The 23,569-nt window shown below is 41.3% G+C and overlaps 1 protein-coding gene across 3 annotated transcripts in view; it reads right to left on the bottom strand.

Moving 5' to 3' along the window:
• Positions 1–23,569, bottom strand: part of RBMS1 (RNA binding motif single stranded interacting protein 1) — a 140,355-nt gene that overhangs the window by 79,820 nt on the left and 36,966 nt on the right. Inside the window, exon 1 of one of the 3 annotated variants that reach the window (XM_079311597.1) lies at positions 8,823–9,152. The exons of the other annotated variants lie outside the window; for them this stretch is intronic. Within the exon in view, the coding sequence (XP_079167723.1) occupies positions 8,823–8,885 (63 nt within the window). The 5' untranslated portion in view covers positions 8,886–9,152. Of the gene's footprint in view, positions 1–8,822; positions 9,153–23,569 lie in introns of those variants that run through there. 3 annotated transcript variants of the gene reach the window in all.

The following is a 23,569-nucleotide window of genomic DNA, read 5'->3' as shown; positions in this document are numbered from 1 at the left end:
CAGGAGCTGCAGAGCAGGGAATTCCCAACAACTTACCAGAACACATAAAGAACAGTAACATGAAAAGCCAGAGTGCCTTTTATAATGACTACACCAGTCTACAGCCCTTAGTGACTTCTGAGACCACAACACTCCACACCTGACAGATCTAAGAACAGTATGTTTGCTGGCAATCTGACAAAATCTAACATGATTTTGTCACTACAGCAATTAAAATATCGACCTAATGCTCAAACAATGACTTCCTAAATCATTTCCATCTTTCATTAGGCTCCACAGCACTGTAAAATATTCTAACTGGGAATGAAAGCAGCTCTTAGAGCTGTTCAAAAACACTGAAAAGCCCCTGCATTCTTCTACTGGTGCTACAGTGTGCCCTAGGCATCACTAGCTCCTTCAACCAGCTGAAATTCTATATACTGAATTACATCTTAGAATTCATCATTGAAATTACTGCATTCTATAGTGCCTCAGTACTGCAGGATATAACAGGTATCCCATTTCTAAAAATGTCCCTAATTCTGGAATGTTTACATGTATATGTGTGCATTGAAGGCATTGTTACCCTGAGACAATAAAGAAATCTTACCACTTATATTTTTGTTTAAGGGAAGCACTTTTCTTAAACCCCAGTTCAATAAGTATTTCTCACAAGCAGTATTCAGACATAACTCTGAAATGCTAATTAAATAAAAGCCACAAAAATGCCCCTGTTTCAAAGGTTAGTAGCTGAGCAATTGTATTCAATACCTATCTCAAATATTTTCTCCAAATTACACAGAAGTACTTTTAAATAAGCACAAATACTACCATAATGAGGATCATGCAAGCCAAATACATTGGGTGGAGTAATATTAAAGTAATTTAAATGCCATTTGATTCTTCTGAATGTGAGTTTAACACTAACCCCATGATACACCAACTACTCAACTCGGGTTTCTCATCGGGGAAATTCAGAAGTCTCCTGGTTCTCTGTCTCAATAAGCACTTTTTGATGTCAGCAGTCTCACCCCATGCAGTGGCTCCACCAGCTATGTAAACATGCACTGGCATAAGCAAGAGTCTTAAAATTCAGACACACAATTTTAGAACTCTTCTTGAACTCATCTGGAAGACAGACCACTAAACACTTCAAAGGATCTTGTCTGCTGGTGGTTGCTTTCACACCAGACAGAAATCCATGGAAGTGTTTGCCAGCTCTGCCAAAGCCCAGGTTTATCCAGTGTGGCTGCTGCTTTCCAGGCTGGCAGGAGGCACGTCCCTGGCCAGGGCATGGCACACCAGCCATGTCCCTCCTGTCCCACAGCACAGCCACAGGGGGCCAAGTTAACACAGGCTTGTACTGTATGTTACTTTTACGTACATACTTCAGAGACTTTCATGTTGTAATAGGTTATTTAAAACCTTGGCTAAGCTGTTAGCTAAGCTAAGCCAGAACAGACATGCATGTGGCAATACAAAGTTCCAAATGGGTCACCATGGCCGTGCTCAAAGGTGGGCACACAGGTGACACACACCTGCCAGTCAGCAGCAGCTGGAGTGACAGGGTCTCCCCTCTCCCATAGCAGCCCACCAAAATATCTGCTGCACAACTGTTTAAAGCATTATTAGCAAATTGTACACATAGACAGAAGAGACAGAAAAACACCACAAGACTTGAAATTCCTTCATCATTTCGTACATGGGATCTCCTTTGCAACACACTAGCCATCTCTTAGTGCTCAGCTGAAGAGCACTCCAAAGCCTGGGCAGGCAGCAGTGCACCTGGGGATGCCCAAGAGACATCACAGCTTCCAAAGCAGGCAAAAACAAACTATAGTCTGGTGACAGAGGCATCATCAGAGGCATTACAAAATAAAAAGCAGCGTCTACCCCTTACCCTTCAAGTGGGTTAAGTACAAATGAAATACAGAGAAATAGAGAGCTTTAAATCAGAGTCTTTTCTCTTAACACAACCTGAGGTGACAGCACTGGACAAGAACCAGTCTCCCTGAGAAGACTGGAGGTTATGTGCCACATGCCTGCACATAAGGTAAAGGAAACTTCCAGCTCCTGGACCACTATTTTGTTGGAGGTTTTTTCAATTATCTGTATTTTTATTTGTGGACTTTCTGCATTTGATTTTACCCAGATGGCTGCAGTGGCACAAGCACAACCTGATACAGTTTCTGTGGGTCAAGTAAATAAAGCAGGATTGCAAATCACCTCACAGTAGTCAAGAATCTATGAACACTGCTTCAGATTTTCCAAGATAACTGGACAATCCTTCACCAAGTTGCAACAGCCTTCCTGAGAGTTGATAAGACCACAGACATGAAAAGTGCCCTGCAGTGAGAAACAATTCTCAGAAAAGCCCCCTTGTAATGCTCACCCAAACTCACACCTGAATCCTTTTAGTCCTCAAGCACAGTGAAAAAAGTGCCACAAACATACCTGGAATATCCTAAAGGACTGAATTCTAATATGGTTATGCTGCAGCACCCAAATGACAGAATATATGAGCTGTTGTTAACCAAAGGTCTCATGTTTCCACTTTACTGAACAAAGCACCATATGGTAGAGGAGATTCTGATATAAAAGGACAGAAAACAATAGAAGAAAAGAAATAAATCCCCTTCTCATCTAAGCAGAAAAAACCCCACACAATAAGGTGTGAAACTGTCATTGCCAATAACAGACACTGCAAAGAAACAGAATCAATGGTAAAATAAAGTTACGTATATTTAGTTGCAGTAAAGAACCATTTCATTTCACAAGCAGGTAAGCATCAGGCTAGACTAAGTTTGATGCTCACCTTACCCTGGTGTTTCTACTGTTCTTCAAAAAAGAAAATGAAGCCCAGATGAGGCTCCCCAGAACAATGTGTTGATTACTTCCACTGCAATCTCACAAAGCTCTACAATTCTATCAAATAAGTAAATTCTAAATACCCACTCTATTTGACACATCATGTTTCTAGAGAAGAATAAAAAATAAGACACACACCAGTGATTTCCTAAACAATTATAGTTAAGCATACAACACAGCTTTTATAAGGATATATGAAATAAAGTATTATAAATCATATTATTATTTATTCATACATTTCTGTAGTTGTCAGCTATTATTTTGCAACGGACCCTAGAGCTGATATATCCATACATTACATCATAAATTTTTTAAAAAGGTATTTTTGAAATGTTGCAACTATATTTTTGTTTCGAAGAGCTTGTAAGACTTCAAAATACTTGCTAGATATTTTTAAGCCAATGCCTCTTACTGCACAGGTTAAGTCTTAAAACTGGTATAGAGTTTTACAATTAAAAATCGATTTACATGAACAGTAATATAAGTCACTAAATTTGAATTCCTAGAAATAAACTTACTCAAACTGCCACAAACCTAGGTAATCTTGAATTTGTTTAATGCAATTTCTTACCAGCATTCAATTACTTCAACTGCACTTTAAAACTACTTTGTGAGTCAACACACAGCTGCAGCTACACTGCCTTAACTGCAGTCTCTTGAGGGAAACAGCTAAAGCTGTGCTAATCACAGTACCCAGCCCTCACAGCACATGATTTTTTTGTTGTGTGTGTGTTTCCTAAGTTGCTGGGTTAGGAGGCTTGTGCTTATCTAATCCATGGTTCCCCTCTTTGCTTCTCCTCTATTTCTAACTCATCCCTTCCCTTTCCTGTTGCATCAGGAAGCTGCAAATACAGTGGCTTCTGCAGAGCTGTTATAATTACCACAGCACACTGCAATTCTGAAACGTACGCAAAATAACTCAAAATTGCTTCAACAAGGCTTGAGAACTTTCAGTTGTGCTTCTCTTGGCTTTCTAGAATACTTCTGACCAATACCTCTTGCAAGACCAAAACATCTCCATGTATCTGTCCATTAGGATTACAGATTTATAAACCTTCACACTGTCCCTCAAGTAAGATGTTTTAAAACCACTGGTAATAGAAAAGGAGAAAAACATTCATAAGAAAACATGGAAACAGATCCATGAGGGAAATCCACCAGAGGTTCCTAGTCTCCATTGACTTCTTTTGTTATACACCATCTCGTGCAACAAACAAAGGTCAATTTCAACCACAAATTTAAAAGGGTGAAAAAATGCAGACCAAAACAGTTATAATGTCAAATGACCATTATTTTTATTTACTTGGTTGCAGCACTGTGCGGATGTTTTAGGAGCCATCTCAAGCTCTCAGGAAAGGATTTTCCACTCCCTTCCTTCCTTCCCCTCTCCTCCCTGCCAGCAGTTACAGTTTAAAGGATCTAACTCTTCTGAAATGTGTTAACTCAAGCAATTTTTTTAACAGTTGGAAGTTTCAGGGGAAAAAAATGAACCCAAAACAAAACAGCAGATGTTCAAGACACAGACTTCTATCTTCCCTTCCATGTGAAACTAAATGGCAAAGACACAAACTTTAAACAATAACATTTCCAAGGAGACAAAAAATATATTGTTCACTCTGTTAGAAATACTAAACAAAAACTTCAAATTGCCAAATACAGATAAGACAATTATATCACTTTTCATAATCTGTAACATCATGCCTGAACAAGATAAGGCATTTCCTTTTATTTCTTTCATTCACGTTTTGGTACAAATATAGAAACCCACTGACTGAGTAGTTTTGCTCTCTTGAGAATAAAGCAGAACTTCACAAAAAATCTTATAGATGCACTTAAAAAATTAAAGCAGCTGGTACTCAATGTAAGAGTTCAATTTAGTGAAACCCAGGTAATCCTTTAACATTGTATACAATGTAAAGGGAAACAGTCTGTCACTTCAAGCCAGTGATACAAAATTACAATTCTTATAGTTCCAAGAGAAACAAAAGAAACTAATCCCATTTATTTCTGTAACCACAGATACCCGCTCAATCTTAGGCACCTCAGCCTCCCCCCTGCCCCAGCACCATCCATACCCACAGCAGGCGTCGTGTCAAATCCCTCTGGGCACTGACTGCTCCATGGTTTGAGCTATGACCATGCCCAGGTCTTGCAAGTTTAATGAGGTTTCTTCTCACACACACAGACACCACACACAGCACCAACTGGGAAATCATAAAGTAGGATTACAGGTGTAGCTTCTTGATAGGCCAAACCTATAGATAGTGTAAAAGGCTAATCTACACTTTTAGCCTGACACCGGCAAAAGCTTTCTCCATTCAACTGTTGTTAGAAACCCACCTTAACCTTCAACTTTTAGAAAACCCAACCTGCGACACAACACTTGATATTAACAGAGCTACATGAAAAGATTGATGAAAAGCTTTGTCTGTCCCTCCACACAGCCCAAACATCAAATCAGTGTTAAATTCCTCACGTGCAGCTACACCCAGTTAATCTCCCCGAAAGCAGCAAACTATGTAAATCTCCTTATGCTGGCAAGATAAACATTACACCATCAAAATGTAACGAGAACCACTGTTACTGGGCAGAGCTGCTAAAAGGCACAGACACTGGGCTGAGCACCCTGGCACTGCTGGTTTGGACCCTGCACTCCTTCCCAGGCCTCCAGAGCTGCTTCAGGCTTCCTCCTCGAGAAACCTGAGAGCAGAGGAACCTCCCTGCACAAAGCAATTTAAAATCCCTAATCAAATAGCTGGAGTAGCTCTGTAGATTCAAGGAGCAGATGGCAGGAGAAAGCCTAATTTTCCATTTACGATAATTTTACAGAGTGTAGAAATATTTACTTCAGAGGAGCGCCTCCCGATTTACATGAGAATGACAAAAGTGGAAGGAGGGACAGAGAATCATCTTGTTCTCAAAAAACCAAAAGCTAAAAAAGCCTGGATTAAGCAGTATATTGCATGTCATTTCGTTTCCTTTTAATTATGGACACACACATGTGCATTCTTTGCAATAACTCAAGTAATCTTGATAGCAAAAATATTAGCTTAAAACTACCTTTTTCAGGCAGGATATATGGCTGTGAGTGTTGTGATACGTTATTACTGCAGATATTGTGTGGCTTTCATTCTTTAACGAGACTTACATCTGCATTTCAAATTAATTCTCAGATGAGCTGTCACTCATTTAAGCAACGTCTCAATTTTAAGCCTAGTAAGAGTATTTTTAATATGCCTGTCTGCCCATAATGCAGGAAATCTTTTTGAGCAGAAACCACATTTCAGTATTCTTGCAAGTAGTCTAGAAGGGAAAAGACAATCAGGCCAAACAAATATGGCCTGAAATTGAGAATGTTGATTCACTCCTACATTGCACACTGTAGATACAACAGGTAACAAACATAATATAAACACAGATTTGTTTATAAAACAAAACATAATTATTTGGGAAAACAAAAAGAGAATATGGGTAAAGATCTGAACCTACTCTACCTATATGGCATTTTGTCAAAGCTTTAAATTAAGGTAGAAATCCACATTATATTACAATGCCTTAAAAATAAATCAAGTTAGTGTCATCTTGCCTTTTATCAGTTAATCATTAATTTTTTCAACTCAATCTATTATAGACTCTTAAAAATGAAACAAGATAGTACTAACATGGAGTGCTCTTTTTTTATTCTGATATGTATTAAAATACCAACAGAGAATACAAGCTGCTCAAAAGATTTTAATTTCTTTTACAAAGTACTTAAAATAGTTTCAGCTTCACATACTACACTCTGTTAGCATAGGAAATCCAGTTACTCCTTTTAGAGACATTGGCTGACAACTTTTCCTACACTGTGTCTCAGGCTAAAGCTCAGCTACAATGTAATTGTCTGAATATGGGTTACACAGAGCATGCAGAGACACAATCTGAACTTTTCTTAATTATCAAGGGTTGAAAAACCAGGCTTGCAGTGCTCTTCAGCACTGTTTGACATCAGCTCACCCCTGCAGGTGAAAACTGAGTGAAAGGGAGATCAGAAAGCCAATCGCTAATCGACATTAGTCCACATGAATGAAGTTAATAGGAGTTTTCCATGGACTTAACTGGAGAAAAGCGCAGAGCCTGGCTCCTTATGTAGGAAGTGTTTGAGCAGAGAATAGCTACACACTAACAAAAGAAACCTTTGGTACCCAGGGTCTTAAGCCCACATAATACCCCTGCATTCATTTCTTTCTCTGCCTATTGGGGAAAAAGGGTCTGTTTGTTTTTCTGATTCAGTCGGCCCTTTTAGCTCTTTGAATCTAAGAGTGCACTGTGAAAAGAAGAGCATCTTATCAGCCTGCTCCAGACCAGCAGGCAAACTCACATCCGCACATAAAACACAGCCCTGCCAGCACGAGGCCTGGCCCCACTGCCCTCGGCTGCTGCCAACACCCTGCCCCGCTCCCGGCACGCTGCACAGCCACACAAGGGGCCTTCCTTGATTAATGGCTCTCTCAGGGGGAGCACGAAATACTATCTGATGCACTGGCTTCATTTATAAAGTATGCAGGAGCAGCAGACAAGATGATCAGCATGGGCGTATCCAGGACATTTATTAACAACAAACCAAAACCAGCGCACACAATAAGCATGTTTTGTTATGTATGGACTTGAACACGAGATACAAAGATAACTCCGTGTACTGCTGGGCAGCATCTGCAGAGCTCTGCTGAGATAACACACCAGTGATTCTTATCAAAAAGATATTTCTATAAAATAACAGGGAGGAGAAAGGAAATAGCAATTTTTGCTTAAGCTTCAAGAAAATATGAGAGTCTAACTTTCACTGTCATGCAGGTTAGGCACACAGATGTCATGGGTCATCCCAACAATGCACCAAGAGTTCAAAATTTCCAAGCCTATGTCCTCATTATTTATATGAAACCCTTCACTGTGTGCAGCAGTGATATCTGATTTCCTATGTCTACCTTTAATGCATTCTGACCCCAAGCAAAATAGGATAAGCTTCCCCAGTATTGCTGACTGAACCCGTCAAATTACTCATTTCAGCTACTAAGTGCAGCAGATACAGAAGGATTTTTTTCTCACCTGGAAAGAAGCCTGCCATAGTATTTTTGGCATGCTTTGTCAAGTCGGTAGCTTGTCAGTGACCTCTACTCCATTTACCCTCTGGCACACACACAGAGAGCACTCTTTCCCATTAACTTAAAAAGTAAGTTTTTTCGTTTCTTTTTTAAATTTAATTGAAGAGTCATTGAAAAATAATACACTAAATTGTAAATAATGTAAGATTAATACCAACAGTGAGTCTTGTGTGCGTAAAAACTGCAGCATAACAAACGGTCCGGCAAGGTTGTAATGCAACTATTTCAAATATTTTATTTCCAGCGACTAAACAAACAAACAAAGAAATACCTCTTTCAGTACCGCTCTATAGATGCGAGCGTTCCGAGCTTATCAGAGAGATCTCTCAGCCCATAAAATGTCACAGGGTTCCCCTGTGCCCCCCTGGGGCGCACCCGAAGGGCGGCGGAGCTTTTTCTGGAGGGTTGTTTGAAAGAAAGAAACGCGCCCGGATCCCCTTGCTCATTTCACGCCGAGTGAAAAACATCCAGCCCCAAGTTTCGCTGTTGCGACACCGGGTCCTCTCTAACCTGTTGCCGAGCCCGGCGGGGCCGGCACCCGCCCCGCACGCCCCGCGAAGGTGACCCGGCGGCGGCCGCCCCGCCACCCGCCAAGGTCACGGCGCGGCTCTTAAAAACGGGTTAAAAAAAAAGAAAATAAAAAAGAAAAAAAAGAAAAAGAAAAAGAAAAAGAGAAGAGAGTTTCTTTTTTCAAATCCCAGCTCTCGAGAAGTGAGCAAGGCTGCAAGCTGCAACTCACGGCAGTCGCCACCCCTCTCTCCTCTCCTCCCCCAGCACCTCGGGGCCGCGGAGGGAACGCGGGGGTGCCGCAAACCCACACACGCCCTTCCTTACCTGCTTGCGATAGGGGGTCCGCCCGCCGCCCGCCGCGCTGCTGTTGCTGCTGGGGAAGATCATCGCCCCGCCGGATCCCCCGCTCCCCCTCGGGATGGGGAGCAACTTTGGCGGCCGCCGGGCTGCGGCGCGGCGGGGCTGCAGGGCGCTCTCCGCCTCCGTGCCTTCTCCGCAGGCTGCGGCTCCTCGAACGCTCCGCTCTGCCCCCGCCCTGCCCGGCCCCGCTCCGCGCCGACCCTACCCAGCGGCGGCCGCCCAGGCTGCCATCCACGGGCCCCCGCTGACCGCCGCCGGCTGCCCCAGCCCAGCCCGGCCCGGCCCGGCCCCACCTCCCGCCGGCCTCAACCACCGCCCAGCAGGGGGAGGAGCGGCCGGGAAGCGCCGAGCGCGGCGGGGAGAGGCGCGGAGCGGGCGCGCAACTCGCGCCCCGCCCCGTCCTGCGCGGCGAGGGGGGCGCGGAGCGGGGCGCGGCGCCGGCGCGGAGCGGAGCGGGGCGGCGGGCGCGGACCCCCCCGCGCCGCGCAATGGTTGCGCCCGAGAGGGGCGCGGGGGGGCGGCGGGCCCGCGTGCCGCGCATTCCGCCGCGGGGCGCGCCCGGCGGGGTCCCGACCCCCGAGCGGCCCGGGCCGCGCGTCCCGCGGCGACCGGCAGCGGCGGGGACTGCGCGCTCCGAGCGGCCCGGCCGCGGGGCTGGCCGCCCCGAGCCAGCACACCGCGCCCTTCAACTCTCCCAAGTTTTTCTAGATTGGGGATGGGGAGGGGGGAAGAACATCCGGTCACACACAGCCCCCTCCAGCGCCTCAAGGCAGCATTTGGGAAGCGAGGGGAAATTCTTAGTTTCTTCACGAAATTTAGGCCTAGGAAACGTTATAGTTCTTAGGCTGTAAAACTGGGACATACGGAGTCAAGGAGTTTCCAACTTCACTCCTGGTAGTCTGCACTGTTTACATTACTATATTTACATTACCCACTGATGTTGACAATCTAGTTTCTAAGAAAGTCCAGAGCTACAGCTCTGTCAGGCCACTGACTGATCAGTGACACTGTAAAAGAACTTCTGCCACGGACATGCATCATCAGGCACCTTTTGGTTTCTCTTCCTCTTTCTGACAATACAGTGGCCCCGACCGCATACACCCCAACATGGCCATGGCAAGCAGCTGGAAGGAAATAGAAAATTTCCAGGTAGTTCATTACTGAAAAGCCAAATAACATCTGACAATGCTAGTATTTACAAAAACATATTAACTTCAATTACTAACTTCCCTAGAAATAATCTCTAAGTATTTTGGTATCCTAATACATTGCTCCTACAGATCAGAGCCCATCTGAATACAGGGAATGATAGAAAAGCATCAACACTTGGCAGAACTACATTCTGCATAACTTTCCTTTTTTTCCCCTCTTTCAAGTCCTAAAATGGATCTCATTTTCTTTGGCCTTGATTTGATAATACAATTTTAAGGTCTGCTAGCACTGGAGGAAAAGCACTGCAGCCACATGGTGATCAGTGGTGCTAGAAAATAATTGACAGAGTAAGTTTGTACCAGTAGACTTTATGTCAGGTCAGGTACCATCTATCTGTACTACCCTAACTTCATGTTGGATCATGGAACATTCGTATTCCCACTGCTGGCATAAAGCTGGCACAGAGGCTTAATGCTAGGATAAATTCAGATTCCCTGCTCTGGTTAAGGCCTCATGCCTGCTTCACAACAATGTAAGTTTCATCAGTGCTGAAAAAGCAACAGTTGGACAATTGATTCTGAGTGAAACCTTTTTCTTTTTTTTTTTTTTTTTTTTTTTTCTCTGATCAGGTTAATTTTCCTCCAGATCATTTCCTTTGTTGGGTTCAGCATGTGGCTGTGCTGCTGCTTGTGCCAGTGTAATGGAGGAGGTAGCAGTGAGCACAAATAGGCAGGGGCAAGAGGGTGGATATGAGTGCTTGTTTTGGCAGCAATATCGGATTATATTGGCTTAATATGTTCATGTACCTGTGGCTTAATTTGACAGAAATATAGCTGTGTGCTCATGCCTTCCTGAGATGTACCACACACAGCAGTCGAGCTGTGCTCCGATCTTACTGATTTCAGCCCCTTGGTCACAGATGTCACAATCAGACTCAGTGCTGAAGAACTGTCTTAAAGCAGTACAAACTGGAACAGTGGCAGGCTACTTCTGCTCAGAACTCTATTCTCAACTGAAAAACAAAAAAAATATTTTCTGGACAGTGCTGCAGTTACCCCAAAGGGGTGACAAAGCTCACATCTGCTCCACCTACGGGAGGGCTTTGTTAGCTGGAGATGTGTATAGTAACCACACCTTCCCCTCGCAGGGAAAAGCTTTTCAAAAGCCATCAATCATCCCTTGCTTCCTTCCCTCTCCTCTTCCTGCCCCATCCCCCAGGGAAGAGGCTGGAGGGATGTAAACACTGTATGCTCGACTGGGTCTCAGACGCTGTCATACCAGGGAAGGCTCTCAAGAATATTCCAAAGCAGTATCTGAAACGCTGCTGTCTTGCCCTCTCTGCTGCCACATGTCCCAAGGCTTCCTGTGATTTGGACACGATTTCCCTCTCTTAGATTCAGTATGTGGCTCATTTCTCTCAGTTACCAGTGCTCTCTTTCCTAACTTATTAGGAAAACACATAACAACAAATTCAATCCTGTAAACATCTACTACATCACAATCTAACAGTATCTGATTATTTATTTTTGTTAAGGAGAAACTCATTACAGAATTTTCTGGGAAGAAAACTTGATGTAATTTCCTAAGTGCTAATGTGTCTATCAACATTATCTGCTCTTTTTAAAAGGCTTGAGTAATCTGTCTCCATTTTTGTCTCAAACAGGGAAATAGCTGCCTTCCAATAGATTTGACAACATTAGCAAGAATACAGAGCCAGACTCCTTACAGCAGTGAATCTGGAGTGAAAGAGACAGCAGGGCTAAACTGAAACACAGAGTTTCTGACTGGACATCAGGACAGCCAGACATTGCTCTGAGAGGCTGTGCATTCTCCATTCTTGAGCATTTTTGAGACCAGAATGCATACAGCCCAAAGCAACCTGACCTGATCTTTTTGCTGATGCTGCTTTGGGCTGGAGGTCAGACTTGAGATCCTCTGAGGTCCCTTCCAAACTGAAGCTAAGCTTGTATGAAAAAGCTGCTTTGTTCTTACTCCAGAACACAGGCAAAACTATTTATTTGTATTTGAGATTATGTTGATAAAGCTCAAGAAAAGTGCCCAGACTTTTTAGCACTTGTGCAGTGATGTATCAGCTCAAATACTGACAACAGTTTTCCAACATGTTTTCTGAGATGCAGGAAGAATGCCTTGTTTGCAAATAACAGTCTTAATCTTACTGATTTAGCAATGCCAAAACTGAGATGCCTAATCTCTAAAATGTATGCAAATATGATAATAAAAATCATATTTTCAAGGACATTGTTATTAACTGCATACAACAGGTGTGAATGGACTTGCAGGTAGCCAGGGATACTGCTGCTTGCAGTTATAAATGAGCTATTCCTTTTGATCCTGAGGGAAAAAGGTGACCACAGGGTCTAAGAGTGCCTCTATAAATCATTCAGAGCTTCTTTAAATTACCCAGAGTTGCTTATTCAGGGAAAAAAAAGAAAACTTATGAGCAGCTCTGGTGCATTTTGGAAATACAGCATAGCAATTTACATGTGCTGTTTTGCTTGCTTGTAGTTTGCAGGGAGATGGTGTACATACAGAAAGAAAGACTTGTCTGGAAACCTGGAGACAACTGAAAGTACTCAAGAATCTTTCCAGTAATGTTTATCAATCTTAACAAACAGTAGACAGGCAAAACTACGCCATTACTTTAAAAACAGTTCTACGCATTTAAGCTGCTACTTTACCATTTCTGGTCTAAATCAAATTCATGGTTTGCCTTACTTATCTCAAAATTCAACCAAAGTAGCTATTTCCCCTCAGGGTGTTCAGTGTCTCTGTAGGACAGATGGTCTCTCAGCCCTGGATCTGTTTTAAATGGGAAACTTACAGTCTATTGCAAACCCCTGCAAGTCCAGACTGGATCTCCTGAATTTCCTTACAACTCTGCTCTCCTGACCACTTCAGGGCCTTCTGAGGATTCACTAGGGGAAAAGTGACTGTGAGGATCTCATTTCCCCACCTTGAGGGTATTGAGGAGGCTGTCACCACAATGGTCAGCTCCATGAGCATCCATCTTTTCATCACACCCAGTCATATGGAGAAAGATAAAAAACTACGGTAGGCAGGAAGCTGAGCCACAACAATGCAAAAATACTTTTAAATACCCTATGGAAGCCAAGGAAACAAAATGCAGGGCTGAACTTAGAGAGATATTAAGCATTTCCTATAAAGTGTTAAGAAAGGAATACGTAAAACTGAATATCATACAGAAGCAGATTTTTAATTTTTGGCTTAAATTCATCAATTAACTGAAAGCATGAAAAGAATTTCTAACAGCCAAAGGAATAGAGTAAACTTCATTACATGGGAAGCTCCTTTGGAGATAAGCTATCTCATAATGAATTGTTTTTATTTAAGTATTCCCACTATGCTGGCAATGAAAGAAATCTGTATCTAGCTAAGCGAGGATGAAGAGAGGTCAGTAAAAATGGGACATAGTAATGTTGAGAACATGCCAAACACTTTATACATTAAATCTTCTGCAAATTTTCTTTTTTATTAGAAAAAGAAAATTATTATGAAACAATGACTTCTGCAGAAGTATATGATCTGCTAAGAGTGAGGTATTGCATACATAATGAGAAGCTGTTGTTTAAGAATGCAGTCTTCAAAATAATCACATGAATATATTCAACAATAAGAAAAAAAAATCTTCATGATGACCTGAAACGGGAAAACAAATAATCTTTTCCAGCTGTACCATTTCAAATACTGGTACTAAAGCACCAAATTATTTATACTCTACACTAGAATATGAAAAAAAAAAAGCCATATTACCATTCATTGTAAAATACATGTGCACAATCACTGTAATAGATTTTTTTTATCTGAACCCATCAGCTCTTTCTCTCTGGGACTCCTCCAACCTGTCTCTGATTTTCCCATCACCTGTACTGCAGAGGTTTTTCCTTTAAATCCAACAGCTCACTGTGGAAAAAGAGCAGCCCCTTCCCCCTGCAGTGCTCACAGAATGCATCTGCTGTGGCCACTGGGGTTGCACCTCCAGTGACATGCTTGACTCCTGTTCATTCTGGCTTGCTGTTCATTCCTTCCATGCTTCCTTAAATGTTCTTGGAAAGACGCTTAATAAAAATTGCACAATTATACATAATTGTTGCCATTCCTTCACTGATGACTGGTATTAAGAATATGAACATAGTGAGCAACACATTCTCCTGTTAATGCCATGCCAGCGTTTTATATTATGGAAAGCACTATTTATTATTTGAAAGACACGACAAGATACTTCTTTATAAAATAATTTCCACTGTCAAACAAATCCCCTTCCTAAATATACCCTGCATATTCTGGGAAGCACAAGTATGAAACATAATTACTGTAAAGGATTACTATGTAAGAGAAATTTAAGGACGTTGCTCATAATCAGTAATCAAAACACAACACAAAACCCAACCCTCATTTGTAGAATGAACTGAAATGACTCTTAAAGATCTCATTTCTGCCATTAGCCTGCTAATGCTGCCAGACACTTGTTTGAAACTATAAAACAAAGTGTGTAAACAGATGCCAAATATATTGTAGAATAAAATAATAAAGTTTCTCCAAAATGATGAAGCATATTCCTTTATCTGCTTTGTTACTAACTACGTAGAAAGTTCATCAACATTATATTGAACAATATTTATTTTTTTAACAGAGACTACTAAGAATAGCTTTCTCTTTTGATGTGTTTTTTTAACTGTTTATTTTTACATTTTGTGCAGAATAAATTTAAGGAATAATAGAAGCAGAAATCAAAAATATTTGCTAAGTATTTTCTAGGAAACAATGATTCCATGCAGCTTTTGATTTTTATATATTTACATATTTACATTTTAATAGAGATATTAATAAAAGATGAAGCAAAATCTGGAAATATAAACATTTTTTCTAAAACTTCACTTAGTGAGGTTCTAAAGCAGGGTCATACATTCTGGTTTCTTAACTAGAAAAAAGGCTCTTTCTAGCCACAATATGTTAAATTTTGGTGTGCTGGGTTTTCTTGGATGACTTTATTCACCATACTGACCAGTTTTGAATGTTTACTATTTCATGAGAATTTTAGAAATAAGAAAGAAAAGAAATTAAAAGACTCGTACAATTAAAATAGGTTTAAAGATTGAGAAAGGTTAATAACAATGAAAAGATAAATCACTGCACAATGGTTTGAGTGGAAGGTAGGACCACAAATCAGCCAGATATAAATTTTATTCCTTTGTCTGTTGTTGTTGTTTTTTTTTTTTTTTTGTATCTAAGGCACAGAAATAGTTTCAGATTTGTCAGTGCACTGCTGCTATAGGGAAAAAAAAAATTCAGCTTCTTGCCTGATCTTTACACATCTATAAATAGGGATATACATTTTGAAGCCTTGAATGAAACAGGCAATATTTGCATTGTTAGCATATATGGTACTAATGCAATGAGGAGCAGGCAGGAATCACAACACACATGGAAAAAAAAGGAAGACAAAGTCATGTACAATATAACAGATCAAAAAGATGGAGTTGTCATCACTGTGCCAATCAGGCTTGTACACTCAAGCATGGGCTTGAAGGATACCTGAGGAAAAGCCAGAGCAGGTCCTGCTCTGCAAAGCCCTGCTGCAGACAGCAGGCTCACCAGCAGCAGCCACGAGCCACACTGTGCACTACCACAGTAGGTGCACATGTGGGTACCTTGGAACAAAACCAGAAAACACTGCTCCTTCCAAAGCTGTTGTCCTAAGATGACTCTTCCTGCTTTTTTTTTGCTTTCCCTGAAACGAAGTCCTGTCGTGTTTGTTTGACAAATACTAGTAGTCAAGTGAAGAACTGACAGCTCTACCCACTGACAAGCACTGTGCAAATTTTTCCTGTCCTCACACACTTCCCTGTCAATTAACCTCATTTCTGACCTGCAAATGTCTTTACAGTGCTTCAACTCTCCTGAGTACACCATCAACACTGTACCAGCTCTCTGGGGTCCATTTACATCATCTCGGCTGGAGTGTGAGAAACTAATTTACATATAGATTTCGAAGGAGCATATAAATTTTATCTGTTTCAAAATTACAGCCTTTACCCTCCATGTTTGTTTTATAATCACCTGTAAACAGAAAGATGTTTGTTTATAATGCACAATCTGATTTTAATGACCTAATTTAGAGTACAAAGTGAAGAAACAAAGTCACGTCAGAAGTTAAACAAGAGTTCAATAATGAGCCTAAATCTTATCTCATTTTCAGTATCTTTAAAATAAAAATATCCACATAAACCTTGATAGAAGTTAAAGTACCTGGAGTAGCTTACATTTCTGAAAGGCATTATGTGTTTCAGTCTGCCAAAGAAGTTGTAAATTGTATTTTTTCCTCTAAAAGTACATGATCTACCCCTCTGAGTTTTGAAACCATGTGCTTGCCACATCTGCAGCACCTCCACAACATCAATATAGCACAGAACAAAATCATCAACAGATACATCTTCTGGACAAGAAAATTCTTTCTCCCATGTAAATTCATAAAGGTCACCTGGCTTATGGTCATGGCAATGAAAGACCTCCACCATCAAGGCACACAATGCATTGGCATTGGAAGCTCCCCATGCCTCAGTAACCTGCAGAGCCCATCCTCAGAGGTGAAAGAAGGGTGCAGCTCCTGCTGATGCAGCCCTTCCCCTAAGGGCTATAAGATCCTGAAGGTGTAGGGTGTGGCTGATGCACCAAAGACAGGTGAAAAGCAGGAGCTGAACATCAAAGCCATCTTCTGACACACTGTCTATCCATCAGCTGCAAACAGGGGGTTTCTGCCACTTCTACTCTGAGCTAAACTAGCAACTAACTGCATTGCTACCCCAAGTCAGTGTCTCCACTGTCAGCATTTGAGTTTCTCTAATTTAAATTCAGATATGATCTGAATATTTATGTTCAGTAATCAGTAAATTAATCAAGATGGCTGGGACAATTTATTTCAGGGAGTAACTCATAGACTTATTTACTAATGCTCCATACTAAGTGTCATGGGCTGGCAGCAGCACAAATCATGGTGGGAAAATATTTTATTGCATCATAATTAAGTTTTACATTTATTTAGGTAAATAGATTCTTAGAGTTATTTTCAACACATTCTCTTGAGTTGGATTCAAAGTATTTATCAGATACTGCACACCCATATTTCAAAGGTCTGCTCACGAATATCTATGCACATAAATCAAAGACAAAACCTGAAATGAAATCCTGGTCTGATCAATAGATTTACCAGCAAGTCCCAGATTTCAACCAGAATGAAAGCACTTACACTGTGCTTTTGTGATTTACTGAGTTTATTCCTCAATATATTTAATGCTCAGGGATGCTGAGAAGGAAGAAAGCTTCTACTCCTTTCCCCCCTCCTGCTCTGAGCCTCGTGCTTATGAGCCCTTTGCTTAATCCACTGTTCCTTTTGCTTACTGATTCAAGTCACTAACCCAGCAGCCTTTCTTTCTGCCATGGCAGGGAGTTGAGTTGGGTCACTGAGGTGTCTAACAAGACCATCACAAGTGGCAGCAGCACACGGCTGGGGGAAGGTGAGGTGGGAAGGTGTGTGTCCCTCCTGGGAGGAGGGGGGGTGGCTTCACTCAGCCTAGGCCTACCTCACGGAATTTTACTCGCTACATTTTCACTGATAAACACTTTTTAACAATACATTTCCAGCCATATTCTAGAGAAGTGAAGTTATTGCAACAACCAGACCCCAGACGTGTTATGCAGATGCGCTGCAAGAGAGGTGGGTGAGCGAGTTCAGATAACACAAGAATTAGGCTGAACTTTCGCCCCTAGATCCAGCGCTCTTTGAAGTTCTTCACTGCCTTGGCAACTCCTCCCCCTATCTTCCACTACTGCAGCTCCTGTCAGAGGCTCTGCATAGTCAGGATTTTCTCCATTCTGGGATGTTAAAAAAGAATTTTGCACTAAGCTCCCTAGGGGCCAGATCTTCACAATGTTTCCGTGCCTGCAAGTACAGCTTGCTACACTCATTTCTCAGAAGAGCAAAACTCCCAGCTGTGTTTGCTGAATGGGGCTCTAAGACAAAAATTATCTCAGCAAATGGCTACGGGAACTTTCCATGAGCACTTACTAGGAGAAAATAGATGATCCTTCTTCCAGCAGGACTTGAATTTGGATAATTTTCTCAATTTAACATATTTTAACATGAATCTATGAATATATGCTCATGCATACGCATCAGGCTTTTGCTACTTATCCATCAAAACCACAAGTAAACAACTACCAATTTCAGAACCTGGTCCACTTGTCCTCTAATATAATCCATAAGTACCTAATGAAGACAACTGGGCACTATCATAATATTGCTTTTGACCCTAAGACAAAATTCACCGTTCACTATTCTAAAGATCAATGAAAAGTTCTCAAGTAAATATTTGTTTAAAGATGGACCTTTGTTGTATTTTTCAAATTTATCTGTCAGATATAGTATTCAACCCAATTAGCTGAACTCCAGTCCAAAATACCATCAGACTATATTTGGGGAAGTACACAAAAATGTGTTTGGACAAACAGAATGCTTTTGGTGACCCACAGATACCACTGCTCCAGAGCACTGGCTGAGGCACTTGAGAAGCAAGGAAAGGGTAATGAGTTGGAAAGGCAAACATGCCTGCTTCTTATACCTTCATTGTAATCAGTTACTCTACAGCAGACAGTCTCATTACTATAAATTGCAACTAGAGGCACTTTTGCCTTGCAAAGGAATTCATAAAAACATGTCAGATCATGTCAGCTGAGATGTTATATAAATCACATTCTGCACTAAGTGAAAAAATACATTCTGCATCCAAGGAATTTTAGATTGTTTTCTGAGTAGAGCCCACTGTTTCACAACTCAAGAAGAATTTTCATCAGAATTACAGACATCACTTAAAAGACATGAAAGTTGAAAATCTAAATATGACTAAATGCTTCCATTTTAGTCCCCTTCTTCATTATATTTCCACTAAAGTTGTTACTTCATTCCACAGAAGGGTTGTTCCCAACAGTGCCTCAGACTGTGTAAGCACACCATTAACTGCTGTGCTTGCATGTATGGAAGTGACATAGCTCAGAGAAAAAGGAGTGTTCTGAAATCAACTACAAATGTAATGACAGGAGATATGAGTAAGAAAAATCCTTATGTTGTAATACGAACTTCAACTGCTACTGCCACCCCACCAGTAACCAAATCCTAACTTTTTCTGACACTACGAGATCTTGGACTTTCTTAAATTTGAATCAGTATTCTGTAACTTGAATAAACCTTTCTTTCCTAGCAATGACATACAATATGACAGTTCAGGGTGTAAATCATGTAGGCACATATTTTGTAGGAACTAAGCCAGAGTGAGAAAAAGGCAAGAGAGCTGCATTAATCCCTTGGTGACTATATCCAGTGGGCTATGCATTAGTTTCACCAGCAGATTTGACCAAATATTTTTATTCATTCTCACAGAATGGAAAAGAAAAATAGGAGAAGTTGAGTCTTTGAGATAAAAATGACTTAAACTGCAAAATAAAGCCCAGTTTGTATCTTCATTAAAAGAAAAAATAAGCAATAATATTACATATTTTGTATCAAAATAGTAAGACCTGGCCACAAATCACCCTAAGCAGCATCACAAATAACAACTTCTCTTGGGCTTCCTTGCTGTAGTTTTTACTAATGTCATCATAGAATACAGAAAAAAATCTGTTTATTTCCACTAAAAAAATCAGGTTAAGTCTTTGAAATGTCACCACTGTAGACGACCTTTAATTTTTTAACAAAACAAAAGGCAGTCTTAAATTAACTAAAAGGTTAATTCTAGAATGTATTACCATAAGATTTCCATTTAAAATAGTACATCCTCTTGTAATCCATATTTCAGATTCCTCAACTACAGTTGGTTTAAATACTGAAAATTGTCTAATTACTGATTTCCTATTATGTTCAGCTGCTAAAATTCGACTTGAATCAAACCTGTGCTAGAACTCCTTTGTTAAAATGTTAAACCAGCCAGGTTTAGGCATCGTGCCTCTCATTAACCACCAGCTTCTGGACTGGCACTGTTGGTTGCCTGCTAGGCAGCTCACCCTACAATGGAATTATTTTATGGTATCTACCTCCAGATCTCAGTTTGTGCTGGACTAGTCCTCCTTCTTGCTCCTTCCATGAACTGTAAACTAGAAAGTAAACATAAGGGGAGGAGGGAGGGAGGGAAACCCTGCCTCATCAAGCTGAGAAACTCCAGGCTGCAGAAGACAGATAGTGCTTAATGCTATTTTACTGCACCACTGCAATTATTTGGTAGCTGATCAAACCAAAAAACACACAGATTGGCAGAATGGGGACTTGGGACTACTTGAATAGATGTGATCTTTTCTTCACTGAGACTCTATTTGTAGCAGACCTGATTTAAGAGATGTCTCTCCCTGCCACAGCATTCCCTCTTCACATCCATGCCAGCCACTTATTCCACCCTTCAGAGCAGACACTGCCACACTCCTCTGTGGGACTGAATCAAATGCTTTATGTGGGTATGTTATGAAGTAGAAAAGAAAACTGATGCAGTTTAAATCTGTAGATATTCATATACATGTTTTCCTAATGTTCTAATGTAGAGAGCAACTGTAACACATGCCAGGATTGACTAGACCTGGGAAAAGAGGCAGAACTTCTAAATCCCACCCAACTGCCGAGGGAACAGCAACATCAAGATGCAGTCTGACTGCAGAGCCCTGACCAGCCTCAAAACTGAAAGCAAACAGCTACTCGGGGGTTTACGTAGCTGCACATAAAATGTTCTCATTTTGAGAGACATTTGCAAACACAGAATGTCCTTAGTATTGTCTTAAAATGGCAAAGAAACTTGCTAAGGAAATAATTTCTGTTTAAAACCATGCTTCAGTGAAAGACACCATGGTATACTATGTGTTTGGAAACAAGCTAATAAACCTCCACAAAGAGAAGGCAAATGGTGTAATTTATTAATCTGAATATCAGTGGTTTAAAAAACAATGTGGAGTTATTGCACACTTAACAAAAAGGTCAGGTTCACAAATTTCCTCACGTGCAGGGCAAATCTTTCTTCAACAGCTGAAATCATGGTTACAGTAACTTCCTATTCAGTCATTTCCTTAATTAAACCATTGAACTTTAATGTGAAATGCAGCCATTACAAAACCAGAAAGGAATCTGAACAATAACAATCCAGTCAAATGGGCAGTGCAATAAGCAACAGCAATGTCAAGAACACTGGCTGGCTCATTTTGGTAGGAATCAAAGATGCTGTGATTCCCTGAGATATTAAATGAAGTTCAAGTAAATTCCGTGCTGCATGAGCTGCACAATGTGACGCAGTGAAAACTTGGCAGAAATGGGCTCTCCTTGGTAAAGGTTACTTAGCAAATAAACTGACATCTTCTTCCCAAGTTTTTGAAAGGTGACAACTTTAGTCCAGCAATAGCTGTGCCTCACCATCGTCTCAAACATCCATCCTGCTCTGAAACTGAAGATTACCCAAATGGACTCATTTTTTATTCCCTTTTTGCCTCCCTTCCACTCCATCCTCACAGTCCCCAGTGGTGCCCAAAAGGTCAGTGTTCTCATTTTAAGCAGGCGCTTTCCTATGGACAGCCACTACATTCATGCCTGTCTTTGCCTCCCACAATTGGTCCAAATGCCCAGACAGCCAAAATCCAACAGCTGGCAGGATGCTGCTCACCACTGCTCTACCCAGGGCAGTGCCTGCTGCATCAGCACCACTGAGTCTGCTCCTGAGCAGTGCCAGAAACCCTGCCTAGCTGCAGTGCTGTGACACTGCCAGCATGCAGCCAACGGGGCAGCAGCGCAGGAAGCTGCAAGGACTTCCAGGCAGGCTCCAGGTACCACTCTGATCCACTGCTGTAAGCCCTGCACTGTGCAATGCAGCTCGTGTGTGCTTCTACCTGACCTGGGCCACATCTGCATAGCCAAACAGTCCCACCAGGCACAGATCTGGTCACAGTGTTAGGTTTTGATAGTACTCGATACTCTTAGCTCTTTCCTGCTGCCCAGACAGCAATAAGTTCGTGGGTCTCCAGTTACACAGCCAGCTCACACTAAGGGTAGGTGTGAAGGGTCATGGAGTCACTGCAGGGAGGGGCATGATCTGTTTTCCAGGATGGTTTATCTGTTGGGGCATAGTGCCTTCCTGAAGACACAAGGCCTGGAGCCAATCTAAACAGACAGCACCTTAGATTTTGAGGCATCAGTAGGTCATCAAAAAGTAGAAAAGAACGAAAAAATGTTTACAGAACAAATGCTATCAAAATTCTGGTGCCTACTCTCTAGAATATACATACTCTTAGAGAAAACCTTACATTTGATCAGAATAGTTTTGACTGGTATAATCAAAGATATTGCAAATATATATACATTGCCTTTTTTTTCCCCTTACATGTTTTGCACTCCTTATCTCAAAAGTGAAAGGCATGTTAGATGTGTGGAACCGACGGACCCTGTGGACTACCATACTTGGGTTACCTTAAAACATTGAATTGGGATAAAGAAACAATGTTTAATTGTGAAGTGTAAACCTTGTTGCAGAGACTGATGCTCAGTAACATAGGCACACTAAAACTTGTAATTATTACAAGTATCACCATACCTCCAAGAATACTTAGTTAAAAAACCAAACAGACAAAACCTCAGTTAAGTGATCCCTTTTAAGACAGTGATCTGTTCAGGCTGTGGAATAAGACACAATGGTGTTCTCTACCAGGACTCTTCTAGATGTTTCTCCTAGCTAATTTTGTTCTTAATTTGGAAAAAAAAATCCATAAAGATAAAAATAAAAGAATCCCTTAATTATGCATTTTAAAGTGCATGTTGTCTGCAGTCTGATCCAGCTCGCAGACAGCGGGATTTTTTTCTCCATGTAATGGAATGATGGGTATCATGTTGCTGACTTCAATGCTGCAATCTGATTTGCACAGGCCAGCCCAAGTGGGGAGCTACTGAAATCAGCTGGATTCTTTGAGGGTACGAGATAAGAGTGTACAGATAACGCTGAAGACTGAGGGCCCAGAGGCTGCTGATTGCCCCGACTGGCTGCACTAACATTCCACCAGAGCAGAGCTCGGCACGGGGGCGGGCAGTGCCCCAGCACACGCTGCAGGGACCAGCCTTCACCTTGCACTGAAATGCCCTGAGGCAGAGTGCTCTGGATAAACACAAATCTTGTTTTCACAGGTGTCAGTCCAAAGTGACTTTTTGGTCCAGTTTACAAAACCCAGTGGGGAATGAATCCTGGATTTCTCTGTTGCTAGGTGCTTGTAAAACACCACAAGTCTCAATGAGCTAGTAATTAAGTAATAATAGCCATCATAAAATTGCAAAATTCCTCTGTACTAGATAAGACCATAATCCTGCTGGGTGATATAAAGATAACCAACTCCTTTTTCCTTGAAATAAAACATAAATGTGATTGTGTTTTCTGACATGCTATTCTTAATACTGATTTTACTTTACAAAGTCTGTTAAGAGAAATATTTTTCAGTAATTGTTTAAGAAAAACAGT

Source organism: Erithacus rubecula, assembly GCF_903797595.1.
Source record: "Erithacus rubecula genome assembly, chromosome: 8".
Classification (NCBI taxonomy): domain Eukaryota; kingdom Metazoa; phylum Chordata; class Aves; order Passeriformes; family Muscicapidae; genus Erithacus; species Erithacus rubecula.
This window is presented reverse-complemented; position numbering and strand designations above follow the sequence as displayed.